The sequence below is a fragment of the Pipistrellus hanaki genome (genome assembly GCF_964339955.1).
Source record: "Pipistrellus hanaki genome assembly, chromosome: 1".
Taxonomy (NCBI): domain Eukaryota; kingdom Metazoa; phylum Chordata; class Mammalia; order Chiroptera; family Vespertilionidae; genus Pipistrellus; species Pipistrellus hanaki.
The window spans coordinates 169,207,837-169,234,195 of NC_140503.1; the positions used below are offsets into that span (position 1 = coordinate 169,207,837).

The 26,359-nt window shown below is 37.8% G+C and overlaps 1 protein-coding gene across 2 annotated transcripts in view; it reads left to right on the forward strand.

The window, feature by feature from the left end:
* The window catches only part of ADAMTS3 (ADAM metallopeptidase with thrombospondin type 1 motif 3), a 237,137-nt gene that overhangs the window by 183,084 nt on the left and 27,694 nt on the right, over window positions 1–26,359 (forward strand). For both annotated transcript variants that reach the window (XM_084889724.1, XM_084889723.1), the window contains exons 5-12: window positions 3,203–3,402; window positions 14,935–15,018; window positions 16,860–17,016; window positions 17,785–17,890; window positions 18,450–18,593; window positions 19,333–19,465; window positions 21,379–21,492; window positions 25,077–25,222. In XM_084889724.1, coding sequence (XP_084745850.1) covers window positions 3,203–3,402; window positions 14,935–15,018; window positions 16,860–17,016; window positions 17,785–17,890; window positions 18,450–18,593; window positions 19,333–19,465; window positions 21,379–21,492; window positions 25,077–25,222 — 1,084 coding nt within the window. The remainder of the gene's footprint in view (window positions 1–3,202; window positions 3,403–14,934; window positions 15,019–16,859; window positions 17,017–17,784; window positions 17,891–18,449; window positions 18,594–19,332; window positions 19,466–21,378; window positions 21,493–25,076; window positions 25,223–26,359) is intronic.

Here is a 26,359-nt window from a genome sequence, read left to right on the forward strand (position 1 = left end):
TGTGTGTGTGTGATCATTAATCATATCATCACAGCAAGTCTGCAAAGTTTTACAGACGAAGAAAATGAAGCTCAAAGAAGTTAGGCATCTATATATATAAAACCCTAAAATCCAAATTGACCGAATGGTGGAACTACCAAACAACCAGTCACTATGACGTGCGCTGACCACCAGGGACTGCACATGGAACATGGCGGGTGTCAGCTGCAATGGGATGGTGGAGCAGGTGAGCGAGGCACCAGACCAATGTGCGGCGCCAGTCCTTGTTATTGGGGCAAGTCTCTGGTGGCGCCAGCCCTGCTCACACCCACTGCTAGCACTGGAGCCACCGCTCACACCTGCTGCCAGCACCCGGTGCTGGAGCCACCACTCGTACCCACTGCTGGGGCCGGCCCTGATTGCTCCTTAGGGCTTTTCCATCTCCCCCTGCTCCAGAGGGGCAATCAGGGCAGCAGCTGATGGCACTGGCCCCTCTTGTACCTGCTGCTGGCACCAGCCCCAGTTGCTCTGTGCAATCAATGGGTGTGAGCAGGGCCAGTGCCATCAGCATGTAAGAGCAGCAGCAGTGGGAGCTGGGCTGCTAGCAGACAGGGGACTGGGGACCACAGTGGGAGGTACCAGGTAGGGTGCAGAAGATGGGCCAAGACCCACCCCTGTGCCCACACAGCCTCGTGGTCCACAGTTCCTTTCAAGGTGCATGAATTCATGTACTAGGCCCCTAGTCTTAAATAAAAGCAACTGCTAGGGTGTGACACTCCCAGGATTTAAAGCTAGGTATGTCTGCTTAAACGCCTGTACTATTAATTGATTTACCATTATATTATAAAGTGGGCATACTGAGAAAATTTTATGATGAATGAAGATAATTTGTAGACTCAGAACTATCTGTAAATAACAGAGATGTGTATAGATAATAAATTCCCCTGTTTGTTTGTTTTTTTAAAATGTTTGGCAATGCCCATCTAGTAATAATAAAAAGGAACATTGTACATCACTGATTGAATAAAGGCAGTTATTGAAAGAAAAAAGAGTCCTCCTTCCTCCCTAGGTTCCATGCAATTAAGAGAGAGAGGGAAAGGGAAAGTGGGAGAGAGAAACAGAGATTCTCTTCTCTTTACAGAAAACTACCTGTTCAAGGAGAGGTAGAAAGGCCAAACCAAGGGTGTATTCCAGCAAAATGAACCTTCTCTCTGAAACAAGTATTCAGCCTCCTTCATTCATGCATCAGACTTAATGATATGATGACATTGCTGGTATATTTCCATTGGATGTGGTCGCTGACAGTTCTGCCCAAAAAAGAACCATTTTTAGAAGTGGGAGTTCATGTATGAATTTTCTGTTTGTACGCAATCACAACCTTTCACATTCTCAAGTGTGTGAAAAGACTTGAGGTTGAATAGTAAAGCTGTTTGCATGTGTAGCCTCTTGCCTTCAATGAGGGTTTGCAACTCTCAAAAACAACTTTTGAGGAAAGCTTTTCATTTGATGTGGATGGTGGTGAGAGTTATTTATGTGTTGTGGAGCCAGTGTGATTCCCTGATGAGGAGAAAATTCCCATCTAATGATCTAGCAGTTGGGCTTCGGTCAAAGCGAATTACAGTATAGCTTTCAAATCTGAGTAGTTACATTAAGAGCTATGGCCCTACTGCAGGGGAGGATGTTGGTGTTTCTTGTTTGCTTGCCTTTTTTTTTTTTTGTTTTTTTTTAAGTGGGAAGGGTGCGAGTGGGATCTGTACTTCCACTATTTCTAATCCCACGTGGCTATGGCTTGGTCATCAATCTTTCTGGCCAAGAGGAATCTTTGTTTACCCCTCAGCTTTACTAAAACCACAAAGGTGGAGAGGAAAATGCCTATTCATTAATGTCAGACACTAATTCAAATAGCTTACAGGCCTCAGGTCAGCGTTAAATAAGCCTTCATATACAGTGTGAGTCAGACATGGTTCTGTCAGACGTGTTTTTAGATATGTGGTTGTTTTAGACATCAAGGCGGTGTGTAAAAAATTTTCCCCAGGTTTTATATATTTGAAATGGAAATGAATATGCTTTCAGTTTTACAACAGCAATTTTGTATAGCTTTTTATTTTAGTATTCAAAGGATAGGTTTTATTTTTCAATCTACAAAAAATATTTTATTTATCGAATATTTGGCAATCTGAAAGCATATCATTTAGATATTTGGAACCTTAGAATGCAATTCACTTTCTCCAGAGAGTTAGATAGATAAATAGACAGAATATGTATATCTATATGTTTATTTATCTGCATATATGCTTCTACGTGTGTGTAACTGTGTGTTTGGTGTATATTTCCATTTGGAAAGTAAAAAAAAAAATGTAATTCCTTTAACCAAAAGTACAATTAAAATTTGCTTATATTATTATTTTCCTTTAACCATGGGTAATTTTTTTTTTTTACTTTCTTACTTTGGCATCTCATAGATTCAGGTATCTAGCAATTGAAATGACCTGCTATTTAAATCTATTCAAATAATGGCCAGTACAGTTGTGTAGATCTATAGTGTTAACTGGATGTTAAGTGGATGTACCTTGTATATCCACTTCTTCCCTCACAGCATTCACTAGAAAAACATATTCAGAATAAATAAAGTAATATACAATGACTGATAATTACATCACTAGATGCGGTTGTGTTGCCACACTATAACTGAATTTTTAAGTTAAGGCTGCTGGGAAAAAGCGATTTAAATGTATGACACGCAAATTCTACACTCTATGATTGTAGTTACTTCAGTTAACCTCTATAAAATAATTAGCACGTGGTTTTTTATTTATAATCTCAATTTATTTAATAACTATGCAGCCAGCAGATTTCTGTACCCCACTCTCTTTGCTCTGTACTGGGGACGCAGCGAGAGGAAGATGAAACTGCTCTTATCCTCACGGAACACTCAGACCCACATGGCCACGCTGCTTTCTGCACAACAGTATCACTTTTCCCTCCGTGCTGAACCCACAGGCGGTCTGTCTGAGCATGTGGCTGCGCGCATTACTTACAGAATTAACTGAAAACCGGTGTCTCCGTGATTATGAATTACGGCGGTGGGCCCCCTAGAAGAGCCTTTTCTTGTAAGACGTGATTGGAAGACCTCCTGGGGAAGCTGAAATGCCTGAGCTTTTCTTTCTTTTTTTTCTTTTTTCTTTTTATTTATTTATTTTTTTTCTTCTTTATATCTTTCTAGAGTCGGCGCTGGAAGGCCTTGAAGATCTAGGTACTGTTTACCACCATGTTGACCGGCAGCTGAACCAAACAATCAGGCGCCGCAGACATGCGGGAGACAACGATTACAACATTGAAGTGCTGCTGGGAGTGGATGACTCTGTGGTCCGTTTCCATGGCAAAGAGCACGTCCAAAACTACCTCCTCACCCTGATGAACATTGTGAGTAATGACTCCTTTTTGAGGGTTTTTTTTTTTTTTTTTTTTTTTTTTTTTTTATCTTGCAATTCACATCTGCCTTGTTAGTGACTTCTGAAAATCTACGTGAGCCCTCCCATGATGTGCCCCACTCCCAGAATGTGTCTGTACTGCATTAAATGCAAACTGTAACTTATACAGTTAACATACAATAGTGAGAAAAATGAAGGAAACATGAAGCACACATTTCTTTTGGTTGATCAGTTAGTTTTCTATTGTCATCAAGGGGGAATGATAAATTTAAGAAGTCACAGTGTGGTGGAACTGTGACATGAATTATGTTTCTCATTTTGTTTTGGGAACAATCAAAACTCTCAGGGCTTAGTCTGCCTGCCTTGATGTGGTCCACAAGGGATAAAAAGTTCTTTTAGCATGGTTTTGTATACTGGAATGATAAAGAATGACTTAGGCTTGATAACTCTGTTGGGATACTTTTTGGTAGAGCTTTTGAATAAGAGTGATATTTTTCAGTATTATATTATGAAGGCAATATATTTTTCAAAGCATAGTCAACTCTTGGCACAGTGCTGCTGCAATGCATTCATAAAGGCTCTTTAAATTTGTTCTTTATTTCTTCTTTATGAGCCTTAATCACATCCAGAAGAAATCTAGTCAGTGTTCTCAAACTAGTGTTTTGGTTTTTTTCCTTGTGAATTGACAGAGAAAAATTGAGGAGAAATCACTTACTTCTAAAAGATCATTGAGATAGTAGTGCAATCTATTTTACATATTTTATCCTTAGAATATGAAATGCATATTATATTGATCTGTCAAATATATTACCTAAGCCAGTTGTTTCTTTCAGCTTTAAAAAAATATATTTTATTAATTTTTTACAGAGAGGAAGGGAAAGGGATAGAGAGTTAGAAACATCGATGAGAGAGAAACATTGATGAGCTACCTCCTGCACACCCCCTACTGGGGATGTGCCCGCAACCAAGGTACATGCCCCTGAACAGAATTGAACCCAGGATCCCCTCAGTCCACAGACCGATGTTCTATCTACTGAGCCAAACCAGTCAGGGTTCTTTCAGCTTTTGTCTATAAATGTAATCTCTTTGGGCAACTATGTTGTTACCTTCTTTTTTTTTTTTCCATGCTTAAGATTAAATTTCAAATAATTCTACTGGGGGGAGAAAAGTATTAATCTTACTAATCATGATTTTACTTATTCTAATGTTTAAGCCTATATGTTAAATATATTTTTGTTCATTGAGATGTCAGTTTATATAATTCCATATATACCGTGTCTCTTTGAAACAGAAGATGAGTCTAGAAATTCCAATACCTTTTCATTTGTTCATTGATACTAATTCCTGTCATGAAGACCAATTATCACACACACACAAGAAAGAAAAGACTGGCCTTGTCAATAAATGTGTGTAGAGCATCACCACTGCGAATTAAATGGATGCGCTCAACTATTGGCTGTTAACTGTGTATATGATTCTAGTTGCGTAACTTTGAGTACATGGATTAGCTTCTCTGTGCCTGCTTTAGGCTTCCATCGGGGTAATGAGAAAAAAGGATAGGACTTACTAGAGATGTTGGGAGGATTGAATGAGTAGATGCAAGTCGTGCGCTTTATACATGCTATATGCACACGCGGAAGTACACAGTCAAGTTTTAGACTTCTGTATTACCTAATATTTAAAAGCATCTGTAGAGATGCTATTCCCAATTGCATTGGTCATCGTACCCCTTGGCTGCTTTCTCCTCCCATTAGCAAGATAGTCAATTATGAAAGACTCGTTAGGCCTCTAACTGGTGCCCAGACTAGAGAGAGAGCTTGGAGTAATGCAGCAGATATTCAATATGGTCCTTGGTCCTCACAGAACTTACCATCTAGTTGAGGAGAAAATAGAAATGTAAGGGAAATTTTAAAATTTGAGCAATAAAAGGCTACATTATAAATTCTGTAAGACTTTAGGGAAGGGAATACAGCTGGGACTTAGGAGGCAGAGGCTTGGGTTTGAGCTCTGTTCACTGGTTGGCTCTGTGACTTTAAATGAATCCTGTCCTTTCCTGGGATTTAGTTTGTGTGTTTATAAATGTAAAGTTTTAACAAGATGCTCATCGATCATTTAATTCTTCAGAAAATATGGAGATAAGCTGGGTCTTTAGGGATTTGTTTACCTGTTGTTTCTTTATTTTGCTTTGTTGTTATTTTTTTGAAGGGCAATACATATGTAAAGGTTTTCTAGGTAGAATCTATTGACAAGAAAGTAGAAGTGGATATAGTATATCAGACAGTTCGTATAGGTGTCATAGAATTAAAAAAAATGCTTCATTTTAGGTTTTATAACCATCAAAAGAAGTAAAAGAACTTTCATTTTTTAAATTCATTAGAAAGGTTGGATAATTGGTTCAGTCTCTGTCTCAAAAAAACCCCAGAAATTATTCTATAATAAACTTACTAGAGCATCAAAGAAGGGAACTGAACACAAGAAAATGATTTTTTAAAACATTATTTCATTGCACTGAAGTAATTCATGTTGGTAGATTGTTGTTCCCCCCCCCCCCTTTATTGATTATTAAGGTATCACATATTTGTCTTCATCCCCTCATTCCCATCCCAAACCCCTCCCCATGCATGTCCCCACCCTCCTGTTGTCCATGACCACTTTCTGTGTTCAGAAGAACAGACTGGAGAGGATCAGGCAAGCCAGCAGGATGTTAATTGTAGATGTGTAGGAAATAGACGATAGTGCATTGGACAGTGGATATTGCAATAACAAGGGAGTATTTCTGTAGAATCAATAGAATTTCCCAAAGATCAGACAGGGGACTGAGGGAAAGGGAGGAATCCACCATGTTTTACACTTTTCTGGCTTGCACACTGATGGAAGATGGTGTTATTTACATGGATGGAGTGATCTATGACAGCAACAACAAGGATAGTATAGAATGAAGATTAGTAATAAAATCTTTGAACGTGTTAAAAATCATCTAGTTCGAGGTTCAAAGTATGATTTGATGTTGTTAAGGATGAAGGCTTAAACTACTACCACCTAGCTTTTATTTTACTTTTTTAAAATATATTTTATTGATTTTTTACAGAGAGGAAAGGTGAGTGATAGAGAGTTAGAAACATCGATGAGAGAGAAACATCAACCAGCTGCCTCCTACACACCCCCTACTGGGGATGTGCTCGCAACAAAGGTACATTCCCTTGACCAGAATTGAACCTGGGACCTTTCATTCTGCAGACCAACGCTCTATCCACTGAGCCAAACCAGTTTCGGCTACCACCTAGCTTTCAGCCTTCCCTCTCTGCCTGGTCTTGTGCTAATACTTACATAAATTATCTAATAATCCTTCACCCTGACATATGTTCATTTTTAGTCCTGGTTTATAAATGAGGAGATTGAGATTTAGAGAAGTTAGGCAGCTTTCCCAGAGTCAGACAGCTAATAGGTGGCTCAGCCAAGACTTGAGCCCCCATCTCTGTGCCTTCGGAGCCTAGTGCTCTTCCTCCCGAAGCTTTACTGCCTCTTGTATACCCCTTGCCAAATAAAACTCTCATGTCTTTCCTTTTCCTGTGTCTTATGAGAATACCATTCAAGTCATGGAAATGAGAGTTCAGTTACATGCGTGACTGTATCAAATCAGCAAGCAATCCCATTTAAAATGTTAACAGGGTGATGAAGCAGATTTTGTGGGCAAGTGGGTGGGTTGTTTTCTTTTAATGTGCCAGATGGTCTCTGCCACCAACCAACCCTTCCTGTCTGTGGCAGGTATCCTTGTCCTTCGCTAAGATCTGTGACGTGATCTGGGTCTGTTGTGCCTATTAAAATTATCTCCAGTGCCCCGCAGATAATTGAGTCTATGCCTTAATCTCTGGATTTACCAAGTGAAAAGAAAACAATGCATTTACAAGAAGACTTCCTACTATAAAAACCTTTCTTGTGCTTCTAAGTACTCATTAATAATTAAGAGGTAACTCATTAATTCCTGCCTAATATATTGAAATTGGCTACTTAAGTTGGGTAATGAACTAATAATAATAGCATAGTTATCTGGACATCACAGGCTCTACTGCCTAATATTTTTTAAAAACTACACAGAAGTACTCTGTCAAAAACCAAGCATCAGTTGACTTATTCAGGAGTTAGTAAATATGTGTGGTTACTGGTTACTTAGTGGTGATTACATCTGAACACTTTCCTAACTAACATTTCTGAAAACGATGAGTATGACTCTAAGGTAGAATTATCAGGGAAGTAGATACGTTTAGGCAACCAAGCAAATTCTGTAGCGGTTTTCTATTTTGGGTCATTATTGTTCAATCATTTCTTACATTTGAACTCATACTTTCCAGTTGTCATTTATTCACCTGGTTTATAAATCCTCTCACGAAACAAGTCCTGTTAGATTCTGGAGAGACAAAAATTGATAATTCAGTACTTAGCTCCTTTCTACAAAGATCTAAGTCTAGCAGGTGAAGTAAACAAATTAGCAAATAATAATAAAATGTAATTGTTTCTTCAAAAGATGTGGCCACAAAGTAAACATTACCTGAAAAGGAGGGGACAAATAATGCCAGCGGCAGAGGAAGTCTTCATAGAGGATATGTCATCTGAGTTGAACTGGAAGGGACAAATTGTCATCTCCCTGCTAGAAAAAGGAGTCTTGGGAGATGGAGACTAGATTATAAAAATGTACTCCAAGTGGTCATTTTTGGACCCACTGGAATTTGGTGGGTAGGTGAAATTGGAGGATATTTAGGGGAAATGGCCGAAGGTGAAGCTGGAAGCTACCTTGAGAGAAACACGTGCCACCCTAAGGAGTTTGAATCTCACTCTGCGAAGGAAGAGTCAAAGAGTGTTTTAAAGAAGATTAGCAACTTGATCAGTCTATGTTTTAGAAAGAGAGTTCTGGATGCATTAGAGTGATTTGGAGGAAGAAACTCTGTTAGACACTGTGCTATGCACATAGACACCTGGAATTTATATGCCAGAATTGGGAGAGAGACCACATTCTGTCTGGCTCCAAACTCCTTGTGGTTTACACCACCGCTCCCTGCCTCTTCATTTCCCCAGTGTGGACTGAGCAGCCCAGGTCACAGAGGCAGGTTGGAGTAATAAGCACAAGTCAGTTCAGCCACCCTCTCTATAAACATGCACACCTTCCCTGGAAAATCCTGGACCCGTCTTTCTAGAGCGAGTCCCCACATCACAGGCTACGTTAGCATACCAGGATGTGCACAGTGTCGCTGCCTCAGAGGTCTCTTTGATTTCTACTGGAGCATGCAGTTTCCTCTGTCCCCTTTGATTCCGCAGCCCCAAATTCCTTGCCTGACAGTCACCCACTTTTCCTTTTTTATGCTACAGGTAATCAGACTGAACCGATCCTTCCCAAATGTATTTCATCCTTTGTTTCTCCCAGGGTCCGAAAGTACAGAAAAGCTTTCTAGCTTGCTGAGGAAATCATTTTTCTCATTATTGAAAAAAAGGGAACCAGTTCTACCTGAGCTCTGGGTGTGTCTCCACTGTTACAGAGGCTCAAAGATTACGCAAGGCCTTGTGGCTGAATTGCCTATGCTTGGTCCACCCAAAGCACCCTTCCTTAATGCTTAAAAGACATAAAGGCATAATTAATGTAAAAGGACAGACTTTTGAAAACAATCACCTAAACATTTTAATCTGCCCTTCTGGAATACCGCTGAAATGGGCCCAAACTACCCAAATGCGGACAATTGCAAAAGTTTTCACAGGTTCTTGCAGCTGGCCAACTGATTTGGGTTGACACTAAGCTGCTGGACGTAGAGGTGGACAGAAAGGGTAGGCTTAAGAGATGTCCACAGGGCTTAGTAATACATCAACACAATACCCAAAGAGGAAGACGTCGAGGATGAGTTAGTCTTTAAATGTGATAGAATATTCAGAAAAAACTAGATTGTAGGGAGAAGACAAGTACACTTTGAGATATGTAGGTAGATGTTACTAGGCTTGAACAGATGGCACCAGAGCATGAGGCTCAGATATAGAAACATTTGGAACTCATCAGGCTATAGGTAGTGGTTGAAGAAATAGCAGTGGATGAAACACTGCAGGGGTGTGTGTAAGAAGAGAAGAGGATCAGAGACAATGAGACACTGATATGTGTGGACCAGTGGTAAATAGTACTAAATGCTGCAAAACAGTGTATGTGGGTTATTTTTTTTTATGGTGAAGGAAAATTGAGAATAAGAGAAGAGAAGGAACAGCAAGAAAGGAAGAGATTGAACAAGGAAAGTAAAGTTCAACTTTCAGAGCAAATGTCTTTAGGGAAGTTGGAAGAAGCCTCATACCGTGGTTCTCAACCTTCCTAATGCCGAGACCCTTTAATACAGTTTCTCATGTTGTGGTGACCCCCAACCACAAAATTATTTTCGTAGCTACTTCATAATTGTAATTTTGCTACTGTTATGAATCATATTCTGATATTCTTAGGCGACCCTGCTAGTGGTTGCGAACCACAGGTTGAGAACCACTGCTGTAGAGTCAAAGACCATTGGAAAACACAGATATTTACATTACAATTTAAATTACACAGATATTTAAATTATAGATATTTACATTACAAAGCACTGATATTTGGCTCTGTTGACTAATGAATTTGCTGACCACTGACCTAGGCTATCTTATTATTTGTTTGCCTTCAATTAACCAAGTCTTTTTCTTTAAAAAGAATTATATGTATGTACCATTTATTTGGTTTTGTTTGAATAAGGATAGTATAGTGGCTAACAGGTTTTGTTTTTTTTATTTGCAAGGGCCAAGCATCATTAAGTGCTAAATGAGCTGATTTTTTTCTCTTAATAATCTTATAAGGATAGTACTATAATTATCCCATTTTACAGATGAGAAAACTGAGGCATAGAAATAAGTAACATGCCCAAAGTTACACAGCTAAGATCAAACCCAGGCAATATGGCTGCAGAGCCCATGCTCTTAACCACTAAGCTATACTGCCTCTCAAGACCTAATCCACTCATCTGCAAGAAAAATGAATGTTGTTTTGGTGAAGCTAGACAAAACTGTTCATCAGCTAGTCAGACAAAGCAGGTCAGATTGTCCTGCCAGGGAAATGTCCTGGGAGAAATTGTCCTGTCCGGGAACAAACCTGGAAGGCATTTTCTTTTCAAGGAAAGGAATACTTGATTTGATTTTACCTTTTTTCTCTCCTCACATCATTGGCAACCCCTTCCAATTTAAGGTCATCTGAAAATTGAATTAATGTCTTGTTTACCCCCTCTTTCAGGTAATTTAATAGACTCTGGGCTCAACATTGAACACCTCACAATGAGTCTACCCATACTCCAATGGATTGACTCACATGGCAAAAGGATATTCAGTTTTTCATAGACAGACTTTGATTTGCATTATACAGAGTGTTTATGCCCAATGCTTTCTTACAACCCAACATACTGCTTGTCACTTTCAGCCCTATCTTTTCTACTCTTTCTTGGTGTTCCCAGTGATGTGCTCTAGCTCCTCTTTATTATGTTCCTAATATTTTTCGAATACCATTATATTGATAATCAAGAAATTCTTATAATAAATTGAATCCAAATTCTCATTTCCTTAACATTTACATTAGGGATTATGAAAAGGAAGTGAAATCTTGAAGTTCCTTTTATCAATATGATTCCTCATCAGTTTCTAAACTCAGGGGTAGCACATCAGTATTGATTATTCTAAAACCAGAATAACTTTGGTGTGTAGTGACATACTGTGGTCTGCAGGTCTGTGGAAGTGTAGCATTATGCTGACAACTACTCACTGTGGAGTCAGGCTGCCTAGGTGTTCATCCTTTGCTCTGTCTACTAACTGTGACCTTGGGCAAGTTGCTGAAGTTCCCTGGGCCTCAATTTTCTCCCTTTTTTGGGGGGAGGAGGGATGCTCAGTTTCTTTAGATTTAAAATGGGGATATCTCTAAAGTTGTTGCAAAGATTACTTGAATTAATATAAGTATTTAGAACTGTGTAGAACCTGGAAAACTCTGTAATATTAGCTGTTGTTTTGTTTGTTGCTGTAACTTAGGGAAAAAAATTATTTCCTTTTCTTTATAAGAGTTGTAAAAATGCTTTCTAAACAAGATTTATTTTATTTCATTTAAATGGTTAATTCAGTATGATATACTTTTACTTTTTCTGTATATAATTTATTGATTGTTAAAATTTGTGATTAATTTATAGCCAATTCAGAGGAATATTTTTATGACTCTTGTAATGTTTTAATCAAATGACACTGAAAAACAATCTAAATAAAGATGTCTTAAAACATTTTGCTTTGCTTTCAAGAGCCAAATGAGTGAAATATTCAAAACTCAGTGTTTTCCTTGGGTTAGAATATTTTTAAATATTTATTTAATTTTAAGAAAGAAGTTATTTGGTTTATTTGTAAATACAGGAAAAGACAGACACACCCACTGGTATGTAAGTGCATTCAGGTGTATTAAGTTGCTGGTCCCTTACCCCCTTTAAAATGTACATACTGCCATCTGCTGGAGAGAACTTTTGTGCAACATTTAGATGGGGGGGAAAAATTAGTGTCAGTTTTTGTTTGTTTTTTGATAAGTTAAACTATATCTTTCATTCAATTAAATACATTGACATTATGAGTCTTCATGTCTCTTTCAGGAAAAACTAAGATGGGGGCAGTTGTTTTTCTAGCTCTCTTCAGATAGATTATAAAAATACATCCACAGCCGAAACCGGTTTGGCTCAGTGGTAGAGCTTCAGTCTGCGGACTGAAAGGTCCCGGGTTCGATTCCGGTCAAGGGCATGTACCTTGGTTGCAGGCACATCCCCCGTAGGGGGATGGTTGATGTTTCTCTCATCGACGTTTCTAGCTCTCTATCACTCTCCCTTCCTCTCTGTAAAATATCAATAAAATATATTTTAAAAAATAAAAATAAAAATAAAAATACATCCACAAACCTTTAAAGCTTTTTGCAAAGATAGGAAGAGGAGTGCTAAAGTACTTTATATTATGCTGAGGGCAGTTGTGTGGCATTTTGCTTGATTGAAACAACTATGTGATGTAGGCAGAACAAGTTCAATTACAATTTGTCAAAGAGAAAAAGAGGATCAGAGAGGTTGACTGACTAACTGAGGTTACTCAGTTTGTCAGTGGCATAGCTGGGATGAAATCACAGGCCTTTGAATAGCTAATCCAAAGTGCTAATTATTTATCCAACGTTTATCATATCCACGATGTCTCAGAGTATAAAAGCATTGCATCCTGTTACTGATAAGGCTTGGAAAGTTGAAAAGCAATCAAGTTATTAAGCTCACTTTAAAAGTAAATAATGTATAGGAAGCCACTTTTTAAACCTGGAAATGCACAATATTAAGTGGTTTCCAGTACTTTGTACAATGCAGACACCTAGTAGTTGTTGATTTGCCACTCCTAAAGAATGCTTTCTTCTAAGTATGCATATACTGCCTTAGGTGCTACCCATGAAGTTTAAATTTACCCTCTGATAGTTTCATGAGTGTGTGCTGACTTAGAATACTCCATAACTAATTTTGGTTCTATCAGAATCCTATTACCTAATTAGCTTGGCATAATTAGTGTAACATAAAACACACACACACACACACACACACACAAAAAAAATAATAATCTTTGACTTTTGTTAAATAAAACTTTTCTCTTAGTGAATGGTAAATTTTTAAAAGTGCCCCTTTATTCCATCATTTTATATTATATAAGTAATATTTTCATGAAATATATTTGTGTAATATTGCCATTGACAATGTGAATTTTTTCCATTATAGTTTCTTGGCAATGTACTGATTTTAAAATTCACCATATACAAAGGTATCTATTAATTTAGGGGGTAATAGATGTACATCATACTAACTCATCTTTCACAAGTTATTTGCCATTATCACCAAAGTTTGTTAATTGTATGTTCCTAGGACTTTCTGGTGTAGGTTTTTTTTTTCCCCTGTAGCATTTAAAAGTGCAGCTGTCACTGCTATCCTGCAATGGCTGTAAGTTCCTCCCTCCTTTCCATCACCTCTGCTCCAGAAATCAATTCACTTTTTTAAAACTTAGTTACTTGTCTTTAGTTTTCATTTGTATTCTCCAATTTTTGTTCACATTTTAAAAAGTACTGGTAATGCATATTTTATAATGTATTTACTAGCATTGCTTTCTCTTTTTTTCTAACATTGCATTCAACCTTTTCATTTTTTACATTGAAAGTTACAATGAGCTAAGTACGTGTTGCATGAGACCATGTTGCTAATTCCAAGCAGATGCCTTTAGTCCACATTGAAGATTTTGGTTTTCTAAGGTGTTCTATGAAGTCCCATTTGATTCTTGAAACATTTCATTTGAGATTTCTTGGTCTATATCTTGGTGAATGTGGCATTTCACAATTTTATGATTCATGAAGGTTGTTTTTTTTTTGTTTTTTGTTTTTTTTAGAGCATTCTACCATTTTTGAGTTATATTTCTTTTAAAGCCTCTTTCTGTAAGATTTTTAAAATTTGAAACCTATTTTTTTCTCTGTAGGTTTTTAATTTTCCATGCTTACTGTCCAAACCTCCTGGACCTCAAGTGGAACTACAGTTGGTTTTCCATTCCCCTTTTAGTTATTACAGCTAACTTTGTAATCCAGTTGGGTAGCTTCGCCTTTCCCATTCCTGCTGGCATCTCTGAACTTATGAAGTGTTCCTCGTTACACTAATTTGCTCTAGATTCCACAGAAAATACAGAAACAGTCCACTTTGGATTCTGCCAATAACTTTCTGTGTGTTTTTGTATGTCAATTAATATCTAAAGGCTCTCTCTTCCTCATTTGTATAAAATTATCTTGGACTATGCCCTCTGAGGTCGCTTAAATCCTAATATCTATGATTCCACAGTATAACCCTTCACTTTTAGACATTTCAGTGTAACTTTAAATATTAAAGCAAGTACTCAACTCTGCTTTTCTGAGCTCTAACCAGGCCTGACATGCACTCATCTGATATGCACTCACACAATCACATTAGTAATTCAAATATGGAAGAACTTTTATTCTGTTGGACTTGTAAATAATCATTGCCAAGTTGCTGCATTTCTCTGGGGGAGGGGCACTGAGAGGCTCCTATCCCTGAACGCAGGCTCTATTTCCATGGGCTCTCTCAATGGACACACCACCCCAGCAGCCAGAGCTAGCAGAGGCTTCACCAGAGTCACCCTCTAGTGGTTGTTTTTGGTAAATGTTATATGTGGATTTTAGCACATGTTGACTACAGTTTAATGAGGCCTTTTTAAAGCATATTCTCTATGTTCATGATATTTCAGAGTGTGCAAACTCAGTAATTCACATACTAACAATTATCCCAAAGCTAAAAATGATCTCATCTCAGAGTTCAATTTAAACTACATTTTTCTAAAAAATGATTTGACTTCAGTACTTATAATTACATGGCTGTTCCCTTAGTTATCACACATTTGACAAAGTCCTCTGTGTTCCCTTTCTTTTAGTAATTATCTGCTTTGCTTCTAGGTGAATGAAATTTACCATGATGAGTCCCTCGGAATACATATAAATGTGGTCCTGGTGCGCATGATCATGCTGGGTTATGCAAAGGTAAGCTGTCTTACAAGATGTGAACTATGATGTTAAGGACTGGGTCAGTAAGTAGAAGATTAAATTGTTGAAGCTTCAGCCAAAAGATGGCATAGATAAGTCTCATGCAAACCTCAGTTTGATTAAAAAAAACAATAGCCACAGTGTGAGTAGAGATCTCCGACTTTGAGTGGGTAATCAATGATTTGTGTGCTGGTACCATTCCCTTTGTTTATCTTTGTAATAGAGTAGTAGATAGTTATCCTGACATCAAGCATGAAAATAAAAATGGATACCATTGTGAGGAAAGAGAATATCTTAGTCTTATCATTATTACAAAATTTATTATTCGTTTTTTTCTTTCCAAGCATATTGAGTGTGTGACACATGCTTTCTAGGTGCTTCGGATATATCAGTGAAGAAAAAGGACAAAGATCCTTCTCTCACATGATTTGTTTTTTAAAAGTAAAGCATATAGTGAGTATTTAAATTTAAAAGAGCTTCGATCCTTTTGAAAATTAAATGTTAGGTCAAAATGCACATAGTAGGCACTTCATGTGATGTAACTAACTATAGTTGACTTCATACTGGCACTAGATGTGTCCTTCACCTTGGAAATAATACAAAGGATGAAATGGTTTCTCCCTTTGGTGAGAAAATATAGGGAAAGTGATAACTTGGCAATTTTCTTGATGTTTAAAATTATATACCCCTCCCATAATTAATTTTTTTTATTATGAAATACTAATGAAATTATATAGTTAAGCAAATAGAAAAAAAATCTACAGGCTTGCATTTCATCATATATTTAACATCCACTTATCATTTTCCAATAAGAGGGGTCATTGATCTTTCATTTATCCCATAAACCTGACGGACTTTGCATTGATGACATTGAATCCAAGTCAACTCCAGTAGGAGATGTTAACAGCCTTCATTGGCTGTTACATTATTTTCTTGGAGAAGTTTACGATCAGCATATAACAAACCTTGCTAATTTTGCTAAGAATGTAAACATTGATAACAACATTTGCTGAAATATAATAAAACTCTCAGCCTGCCAGCCAAGCAGGGACTAATCAATAATTTGGGGTTGCAAGTTCAATTTCTCATTCCAGCAGAGCTACTCTGGGAAGTGTGGCTCCTGGTTCTTGAGGGATGGTCCCTTTCCCCCTGAACTTTTAACTCCTGGTCAGTAATGTGACAGTAGCAACATTCCAAGGAACTCCAATCCTTCTATTGGAACAACAAGATAAGTCTACACCCCTACCTCTCTTCATTGCTGTGAGCTTAAAAAGGAGAGTTGGTTTTCACAGTGTGAGGTCTATAGAATTTGACCACTCCCCATTAACTAATATTTGACCAGTTTTGCCAGCTCATTGAAGAACTTATATTCTCCCGATATGTTGATTTTGCTGGACCCCTCCCAACAAAAATCTTAACTCAAGATCTTTCACTAAAACAGCTCTGGATAAAAGTCTCATACCAGAATCTTTCCTCTGTTTTTATTCTTAATACCTGTGAAACTAAAAATCTAAGCTGAATTAGGAAATATTTAGATTACTAGGAGTTCTTAACCCCATGACTAACATTGAGTTGCCTCACAATAACAAATCTCAGCATCACATATTACCATATATGGTGTCAGTCACCTTTCACACAGGTAATACTGATTATCGTAAAGAGCTCCTTCCTGGGCATTTAAAATTCCCAAACTAAAGTAGGTATCTAAATAGCTCCCAAATAATATTACCGAACATTATTTAAATGCTGTAATCCCAAATGTTAACTTCAGCTAAAGTTATTAAAAGAAGCCTTTGGGAAAATGTTATGTGTGTCTTCAACATATTATTCCCTCTCAGTCCATCAGCCTCATCGAAAGGGGAAATCCATCCAGAAGCTTGGAGAATGTGTGTCGCTGGGCTTGCCAACAACAAAAATCGGATCCCAACCACTCGGAACACCATGACCATGCAATTTTCTTAACCAGGCAAGACTTTGGACCTGCTGGAATGCAAGGTATTTCCATTCAGGTGTAGAAGAAAAACTTAAGGGCATGACTTTTCCAAAGCAACCTTAAATCAGGGAGTCTGTTCAAATGTTCATTTTATATCTCTCCCTCCATCTACTTTTTACCGTGCATCAGCCAAGCATACGTTTTCTTTCTATTGCTTCCAGTGACTCCTGTGGAATTCACTGTATTAAATGCCAGTTGGGTTCCATAATAAATTATGCTTGCCTTTAACATAATGATTGTGCATTTTGAGGTGTGGAGGAGGGGCTGTAAAATGCAGTGTGATCTCCACTCAGCGTTGGAATGGGAAGAGAGATGCCATGAGAAGTGACTGCTGCCAAAGAGCTTTCTTCTGAAGGCAACTTACAGTGAACTAATACATTCCGGGGTGGGCTTTGGAAAGAAGGAGACCAACAATTTTCTTTTCAATGTTGATGGAATTTCTGGCTCCCTTCATTGGTACCATGATATGAAGGACCATTCACTAAACCAGAAAGACAACGCTTAGTTGGTGGGCAGAACAGAATGTTAATCCCAGGCAGTTCCTTCCCTTATAGAAAAGGAGAAAATGCAGACCCAGTGAATCTTTTCAAAGACCATTACCTGTCGCTTTCCCAAGAGAATGTGGCACAATGCTAGCGGGGAATAATACTGCCTCTGTTTCCTAAAAAGCTTTTTCTTTCTTTTTTTTTTTCCCTAGGCAAAGGTCCAGTAGTAATTCTTAATGGGTTCTCTCATAAAATGAAAATAAAAGTAATTGTTATTCTCTACAGGATATGCTCCAGTCACAGGCATGTGTCATCCAGTGAGAAGTTGTACCCTGAATCATGAGGATGGTTTTTCATCTGCTTTTGTAGTAGCCCATGAAACCGGCCATGTGTAAGTCACTGTTGACAGCTAGAAAGCCAGAAAAGGTCTTTTCTTCCCTGCTTTTCTCAGCATTGTTTGCAGTGTGGGCAGAGGGCATGCCAGCATGCAACTCCCGTCCCTTGCCAAGTGTGAGGAGCTGAGACACTGAAGAGGTCATGCACTGAAACCAAATGAGCAACTCTAGCTGCAGACACCCTTGCACTTTTCATGGCTATAAAATTAGAAAGGCATTTCTGTCCAGTTCTCTATTCCACAATGCCTGCGGCTCCTCCACAACAGCCATGTTCCCTTAAAAAGTACGTATTTCCCTATACAGTAAGCCCTCACTTGACATCGACGATAGGTTCTGCAACTTTAAGCAGAATGACTTGTAATGAAACCAGTTCTACCATAGGCCCGTCGGTACAAACCAGTTATATTTCTTCGGTATCTCATCAACATTATAAGGAAAGGACATCACACAGAATGACATAATTGAGGACCTACAGTATTTATTTTTAAAACAGAAAATAAGCAAAAGCCTTGGCCCCTATGATTCTTACCAGTGAGATCTCACTTTGTGTTCCAGGCTGGGAATGGAGCATGATGGACAAGGCAATAGGTGCGGCGATGAGACTGCGATGGGAAGCGTCATGGCTCCCTTGGTGCAAGCGGCGTTTCATCGTTACCACTGGTCCCGATGCAGCGGCCAAGAACTGAAAAGATACATCCAGTGTGTCCCTTTCTGCATGTCCTGAGAGCATGTATATTCTAGCAGAAATACAGAAAAACAGAGATGGGAAACTGACTCTTAGCATCTTCTTCCTAACAAAACTCACAGTGAATGAAAACTGCTGTTCACAGTAAACATTTTCTTATGATTCAGAGCTGTTGGCACAATCCCAAAGGGATCAGACCTAAACCAACAGTCGGACATCCCCCAAGGGGAAAGGGTGCAGGCTGGGCTGAGGGAACACCCCCTCCGTGCACAAATTTTGTGCGCTAGGCCTGTGATTACATAATACAATCACAATATTTTAAGCCATAAGCCTGGAAATTTAAAGCCTGATATTTAACTATGATTTTTGTTTTTAGTAAATTCTTTATGTAATCTTTGACAAATGGTCATATTTGAGTTGAGGATGAGGAGATGGTCCTGTGATGCCTTCATAATAGCACCTACATCCTGTATTGTAAGTGTCACACTCTACAGGAGCTCCAGGACATGAAAAAGGATGTCACAGTTATACTGCATCCCAAAGTCCTGTTTGACTCCTTTTCCTGGGATGAATAAGGGTGAAGGGTCTTGTTTACGAATGGAACTAAAACCAAAAACCTTTTAAAGATAAGCTTTTGTGCCCTTGCTCTGATCTAATGAAGTTTCAGAGTATAAAACCTATGGATAGTTTTTTTCATTAGGACAACATAAAAGAATGAACATTAAACTACGTGTGATGTTTTCCTTCCTACAGTTCCTATGACTGTCTCCTTGATGACCCATTTGAACATGATTGGCCCAAGCTCCCAGAACTTCCTGGAATCAATTATTCTATGGATGAACAATGTCGTTTTGACTTCGGGGTTGGTTATAAAATGTGCACTGCGGTATGTTTCTCACAATCAATTTAGATCTTGCTTCTTGAATTCTATTTTGTGTAGCTCCTGTTTGTCGAGCTTTACAGACTCACTGGTGTGAGTATGAGAATTTCTTCCAAGGATTTTGTGTTTGCCATGTCACTGCATATTAAACCTTAATGCTTTAAATATACTATCTTATTAATACTTGTGACAGACTGGATGGAAGTTGCTATACTTGTATTTTACAGATGAAAAAGCCAAGATTTACAGAGTATAAGCAACTTCCTTAAATTGCACATCTGATAAATAGGAGAGCTGGTTATTGAAACCAAGGTTGTCCAGCTCCAAATTTTATGCTCTATTGCTTCCTTGGTTTTTGTGACCTTCAGAGATGACATTTAAGCCTTAGGTAGGTTGCTTTTCATTAGCTTGTTGGGCAGGATTCCATGTAGCTGTGAGCACAGAGAAGGGCAATACTAGTTTATTCTCCTGTGAGAATCACGTGGTAGAGCATGGAGGTCAGAACTACTGGCTTCATAGTCAGACTGGTGAGTCATGAGGGCCTGGACCCAACACTTACTAGATGTATGATTTCAAGCACCTTCTTCAAACTCTCTGTTTAGTTTCCTCATGTGTAAAATATGGATAATCAGAGTGTTCATCTCACAGAATTGTTGTCAGGGTTCAATTTCATAATATAACTTAAGTGCATGGCACAATGGCAGGCACATAACCAATGCTCAGTGAAATCCACTAGAGCCAATCTTCCATGTAGCTATTCAGTTTAGAGGTAGGTGTCTTTAAATTTCCATGTTGAGGATGTAGTAGTTCACTACAAAAAATGGCTTTTTTGTATGTTGGAGAAAGCTTTATGTGTTATAGCAAAAAAAGTAAAACAAAAGAAAGTGTTTCATGGTACTGAAAGAAGTTGATCTGATGTTTCAAATCTTCCATATGCTGATAGCGACAGCCATGGGCTTGTCTATGAACTATACATTGCCAGCTCCTAATCATCTGCATTAAAGTTTTGACTTGAAAATCCCTTAAGTAATAGGGATTAGAACAAAAAACCCAGGCCCAAAATGAGTACTAATGAAGAAAAAGTTCTGACCAATATAATTGGTGGTATAGGCAATTACATATGAATAAATTGGTATTGGATATATTTTTTTTAAATCTATCTGAAGAATGGTAAGGTGTTTATAGTTAGGAGAACAGATAAGAGCACATGCAAATATATATGCTGACACATACATTCACATACTATAATGTGGTGTTTCGGGAAAATAAAAAAAAACAGTGTTAAGATTGAGAAAACTAAGACTCCAGTTGGGCTATGATACTTGTTCCACATGTAACCATAGCGATAGCCTTATCTTATAACCCATGTTTCTCAGCCATGGATTGTTGTGAGACTCAAATGCATAGAAGGTATTTTATAAACTACATGAATGTATTGTAATAATTTGTTACACCTGGAATGAGTTATCTTACATAGAAAATTTGACAGATATTTTCTGCTTTTAGTCAGCTCATTATAATGGGCATTTTTATTATTTATATCTGACTTAATCCATACTTAGGGGTATAGAAAAGCTGTTTTGATAGCTCGAAAGCTACAAAACCATTATAATAGGTTTTCACATTTAAAATGTTCATAATAACTACTATTTTAAATTCTAATATTGTCTACTTGAAAACCAGAAAATAGAATTGGCACGTAGAATTACTGAGTCAACTGGAGACTTCCAGACAAATCATTCATCACTGTTATTTTAGAAAAGCAGAACAAAAATATTCTCTGCTTAGAATTCTTAGGCATTAGTTTTTTTCTCTCAACATGCCACAACTTAGGCTATTGGCTTGAAATTGAAACAGAAGATGTTGGTGCATGTCCTACCATCTGTATTTCATTGTGATTTTGATTCTCTCTCTTTCAGTTCCGAACCTTTGACCCATGTAAACAGCTGTGGTGTAGCCATCCTGATAACCCCTACTTTTGTAAGACTAAAAAGGGACCCCCACTTGATGGGACTGAATGTGCTGCTGGAAAAGTGAGTCTGTACTATTGAGATTTAATCACCTTTCAGAGTCTGAAAAATGAAGGACATAGCTGTATTGTCATTTTTATGAGGACCATAGCACGTGAGGTTTCATTATGGTAATGTACTAATATTATAGAGTAGCTTCCAAAGACTGCTCTAACAGAATACTATAAGCTCAATGGCTTAAAATAACAGAAATGTATTTTCTCACAGTTTCTGTGAGCTAAAATCAACATGTGGGCAGGACCATACTCTGTAATACTGTCTGTTCTTGCCTCTTCCTCCAGTGGCTGCCCACATTCCTTGACTTATGGATGCACCATCCCAATCTCCAACTTCATGACCACATTGCTCCCTTCTCTTCTTCTGTTTGCAAATGTCCCTCTGCCCCTCCTCTTATGAGGATAGATACACATGATGACATTTAGGGCCCACGTGGATAATGAGGGATAACCTCCCCTCAAAGCTCTTAATTTTATCACACCTACAAAAGACTCTTTTCCAAATAAGGTAATATTTACAGATTTTAGGACCTGAGATCCTTGGGACTATTCAACCCAATACTGATAGATCATGAAGCAGCGGCTCAGCAGACTATCTGGGACCCTGTTAATGGGATTTGATTTACTTGTTGGCATCCCACTCCTTGTGAAAGTTGTCCAGAAATAAAGTCCTGTGAATTTATACAAAAGATTTGGCCTTGCTCCTTTGGGGAAAGATGCCCAGAGGTTTTAAATCTCAAATTGTGTAGTCAGGATTGATTGCTCAGAAACTGGCCAAGTGCCATGCTCCTTACTCATAAGGGGAAAGATCACCCATTCCAAAACAAAGGCATGTTAAGAACTCAAGTTGAAGTGCCTTTACTAGTTTGAAAATAAGATATGGTAGATAGGATCAAAAGCTGGCATTGATGATTCATAAAGCTTTTAGTTCTTTTAATGCCCTTTAAAGCTCTGTTGCAAATGTGTATAAACTGGACTTGCAATGAGGATTGCAAGCATAACAATAATGATATTAATAATAATAATAAAACAAAACCTGCCATTATTCGTGTTTATTTTTAAAATATATTTTATTGATTTTTCGCAGAGAGGATAGAGAGTTAGAAACATCGATGAGAGAAAAACACTGATCAGCTGCCTCCTGCACACCCCCTACTGAGGATGTGCCTGCAAACCAAGGTACATGCCCTTGACCGGAATCAAACCTGGGACCCTTCAGTCTGCAGGCTGATGCTCTATTCAATGAGCCAAACCGGTTAGGGCCATTATTCATGTTTAAAGTTTGTTAGGCACTATGCTAAACATATGTGTGCCGCTGTGGGGCAATTTAGTATTACAGACTTTAGACTAAAATAAACAAGAGCAATAGTGAATTGATTCATTTTTGATTTATGAAAAAGATATCCTTCAAATGAACTCCAAACATCCAACTTCCTGAAACTCACTTGTATTATATTCAAATTTACCAGAGTTGAGTTGTAAGAAACACTTTTATTGTGGGATAAAAAAAGCAAGTCAAAATGTTGGAAGGGGAAAGAATACCTTTGAGCACCTGCTGTGTGCCAGGCACTGTCAGGTAGGTGCCTCCATGTTGTCAGAGTCCTGGCAGTTCCCACGTCATTACTTACTGGTCAGATGGTCTCATGTTACTCATGATCTTCTCCAGGTTCCAGTGTCCCACATTACCTACTGTGCAAATTAGCTATCATTTTTATTGGTCACGTTTGATACTCACCAATAAATGTATCATAAAAAGCTTCTTGAGAATGAATTTTTTTTTTTCATTTCAATTTTATACTTAAAAGCATACTAGTAAGTCTAAATTACCCTTTGTAGAGGGAACCTTATTGTTATAACTAGTGGCCTGGTGAAGGGATTCGTGCACTTGGAAAGGAAATTAATTAGAAGTAATATTTTAATATTGTGATTCACTCTTTATAACAGAAGTGTCAGAGATGAAAGAAAATTAGTAAAATGCATATGAAAATAATATATAAATGATTTAAAATAATAACAACATGATATAAGAACAACAAAGACATGATATAAAAACAATAAAAACATGATATAAAAACAACTGGTAAAAACAATGACTGATACATTGATTAAACTTATTCTAATACTGAGGCTAGTGTAAGACAGGGACAAATAAATTCTTGGAATCAGAACAACCTCTCCTTCCTCAGATCCTGTTAATACTTCAATTTTGATTATGTTAGGTCACAATCTTTTGATAATAAATCTAGTACCATTACAAAGACCCTATTTACTATTAAGATTTCTCAATAGCATGATGATTGCACCTACTTTCAATTCTAATTTATGACATGGGATTCCCGAAGAAGTAACACTATTAAGAAATTTGATGGGGAAATTTTCCTTTTTGGCATCATCTGTTGAATCTAGTATTATTATAGATTACACTGTCGTCTCTGCGTCTTAATGCAATATTGGTTCCCCAGTCTTATTCACCATGTGGGAAAATGATAGTCATTGCAACTAATATAGGAATCAGGATACTGATTTGTTTCATTTGAGTGGCATTCGGATTATTGGGATCTGGTTTACAATGAATGAGCAAGTCCCTTTCAAAAGGATGTCCTCCATCTTTATTTCTGAATATGATGGCAACTTCAGCTACATTGGGATAATTATATCTATCCATATCACTATTACAATCATATTTAATCACCATTGTTACTTCCATGTGATAACGCTGCTTTCTTTCAGCTTCAGAATGTCAACATAAACAACCCAATTAATGATCTACAATGACTGATTGAAACACACATGTGCAATTTGTGCCAGCAAGAGCTTTATATGTGTCGCAATGCTTGAGTCAACTTAACAATATATATATATATATATATATATATATATATATATATATATGTATAAACTTGCTTAATTAGACCTGCTTTCTGATGTAGCTAAACTTTTTCCAGTCCAGTGAAGCACCCCAACTTCTCTTTCAGATAGTTGTCAACAAAACAGCACTAAAAATCAACATGAAGTTCATTATTGTTGTAGATCACATAGGGAGACCAAAGGGTAAAATATTTAACTGCAGTAGTGTTTGACTATATTCTGCTCAGTGAGAAAACCTGAAATCATTTGCAAGGTCCACAACTTCTTAATTCCTTTTTAGTTAGGTCAAGTTTCTAAGCTTTCTAAATCTCTGTTTTCTGGCTAATGAAAAGAAAACAAGATTCCACTGAGTATCCTATCTACGTACTCCAGTCTTCCCTGAGGATCAAATGAGATGAGGCACATGAAAATGCTTCACAGACATTTGTTTAAACTGTGAAATGTTTGCATCTGGCTATAAAGCAAGTCGTGTACCTGGGCTAAAGAAACTCCAAGGGGGCTAGTTGCTAGGGAGAGACAGCTGTGCATTGCTATGTGATGTCATTACCCGGACAGTTGGACACTTAGCATATTAACTATATTATTTCTTTGGGGTCATTTTAAATACATTTCCACATGGTGGGGGTTGGAGGAACGAAGCCCTTTCATTGGTGGTTCTTATATAACAACTTAAGCTTTAGCATATGCATGATTTTCATAATTGGCCTTTGTCATTTTCCTAAGTGGTGCTACAAGGGCCACTGCATGTGGAAGAATGCTAACCAACAAAAACAAGATGGCAATTGGGGGTCTTGGACCAAATTTGGCTCCTGTTCCAGGACGTGTGGAACTGGTGTTCGTTTCAGAACGCGTCAGTGCAACAATCCCATGTGAGTATGACCCCTGCAATTCTGTCATTTTTGTAAAGGCTAGAAAATGCTTCAGTATACTGTTATTACTATTTTGTATACTACATGTAAAATTCATAGCATGAAAACCAAGGCTTTAAGTGTCTATTTTGGGTAAATCACCATTTATCAATTTTGTGAACTATAGATGAGAGGCTCAAATGAAGATTAGAGATTTTTGAAGAAACGGCTGTTTAGGAATAAAAAACAGTTGAGTAGGGAAGCCCATCACTGTACTCAGAGCCTGGGCACCAAGGCCATTAGACCCCCTGTTAGAAGCACAGTTGTGTCACGGTGGCAGTAGCACCAAATAAATATGCTTACTCACTTGGGTTAGACGAGGGATGCTTCGGGGCAGGGCAACAACAAAATAAAGATGGTAAAAGAAGGCCAGAGAGCTGTTTGGGCAAAGTTATCAACTTATTCACTCAGACTAAATTGATTGAATTCCTATTGGGCACTCAAAAAAAAATTATTTTCTAAGAGAAAATAACCAAAATATTAACCTTAGGACATTCTTCCTTGTCTAGAGTTTAAAATGTGAGTATCCCTGTGTGTCTGGCAGCAGATGGCTCTGAACATGTTTTTTATAAAGACTGAGGTCACATACATGTCTTCACAGGAAGAGATGGTGGTAGTAGAAATCAATAAAGCAATAAAAATTACAGTAGTAAGAGCAGCTAAGTTTCACTATGAGCCACACTCTGTTCTAAGTCTTTTAAATATGTTAATGTATTCAATCCTCTCAATATTTCTCTAAGGAAGAAAAGATGGGAAACTGAGGCATAGAGCTGTGGTCACAGTCACTTTGGGCTGCATCTACATGTTTTATGCATGGTAGAAAATATAAATTTTTTGAGTTCATATCTATGTTTTTATTTCTTTATAGATTTTTGCCATGTATTTAAAATATACTGTCTGAAAAGCCACTTGAAGTTGACTTTTTGGGCTCCCTCCCCGCCCCCAGCAGGGAGAGGATGGTGCTTTTGGAAAAGAATTGCAATTAGGAAGTATGAGTTCATTCACTTGGTGCTGGCAGCTCAGAAACTCTGGCTTTCTGCCCTCCCTCGAGCACTGTGTCTGCAAGCTTCCACTGCTGGGCCAGAGCCAAAAGGCCTT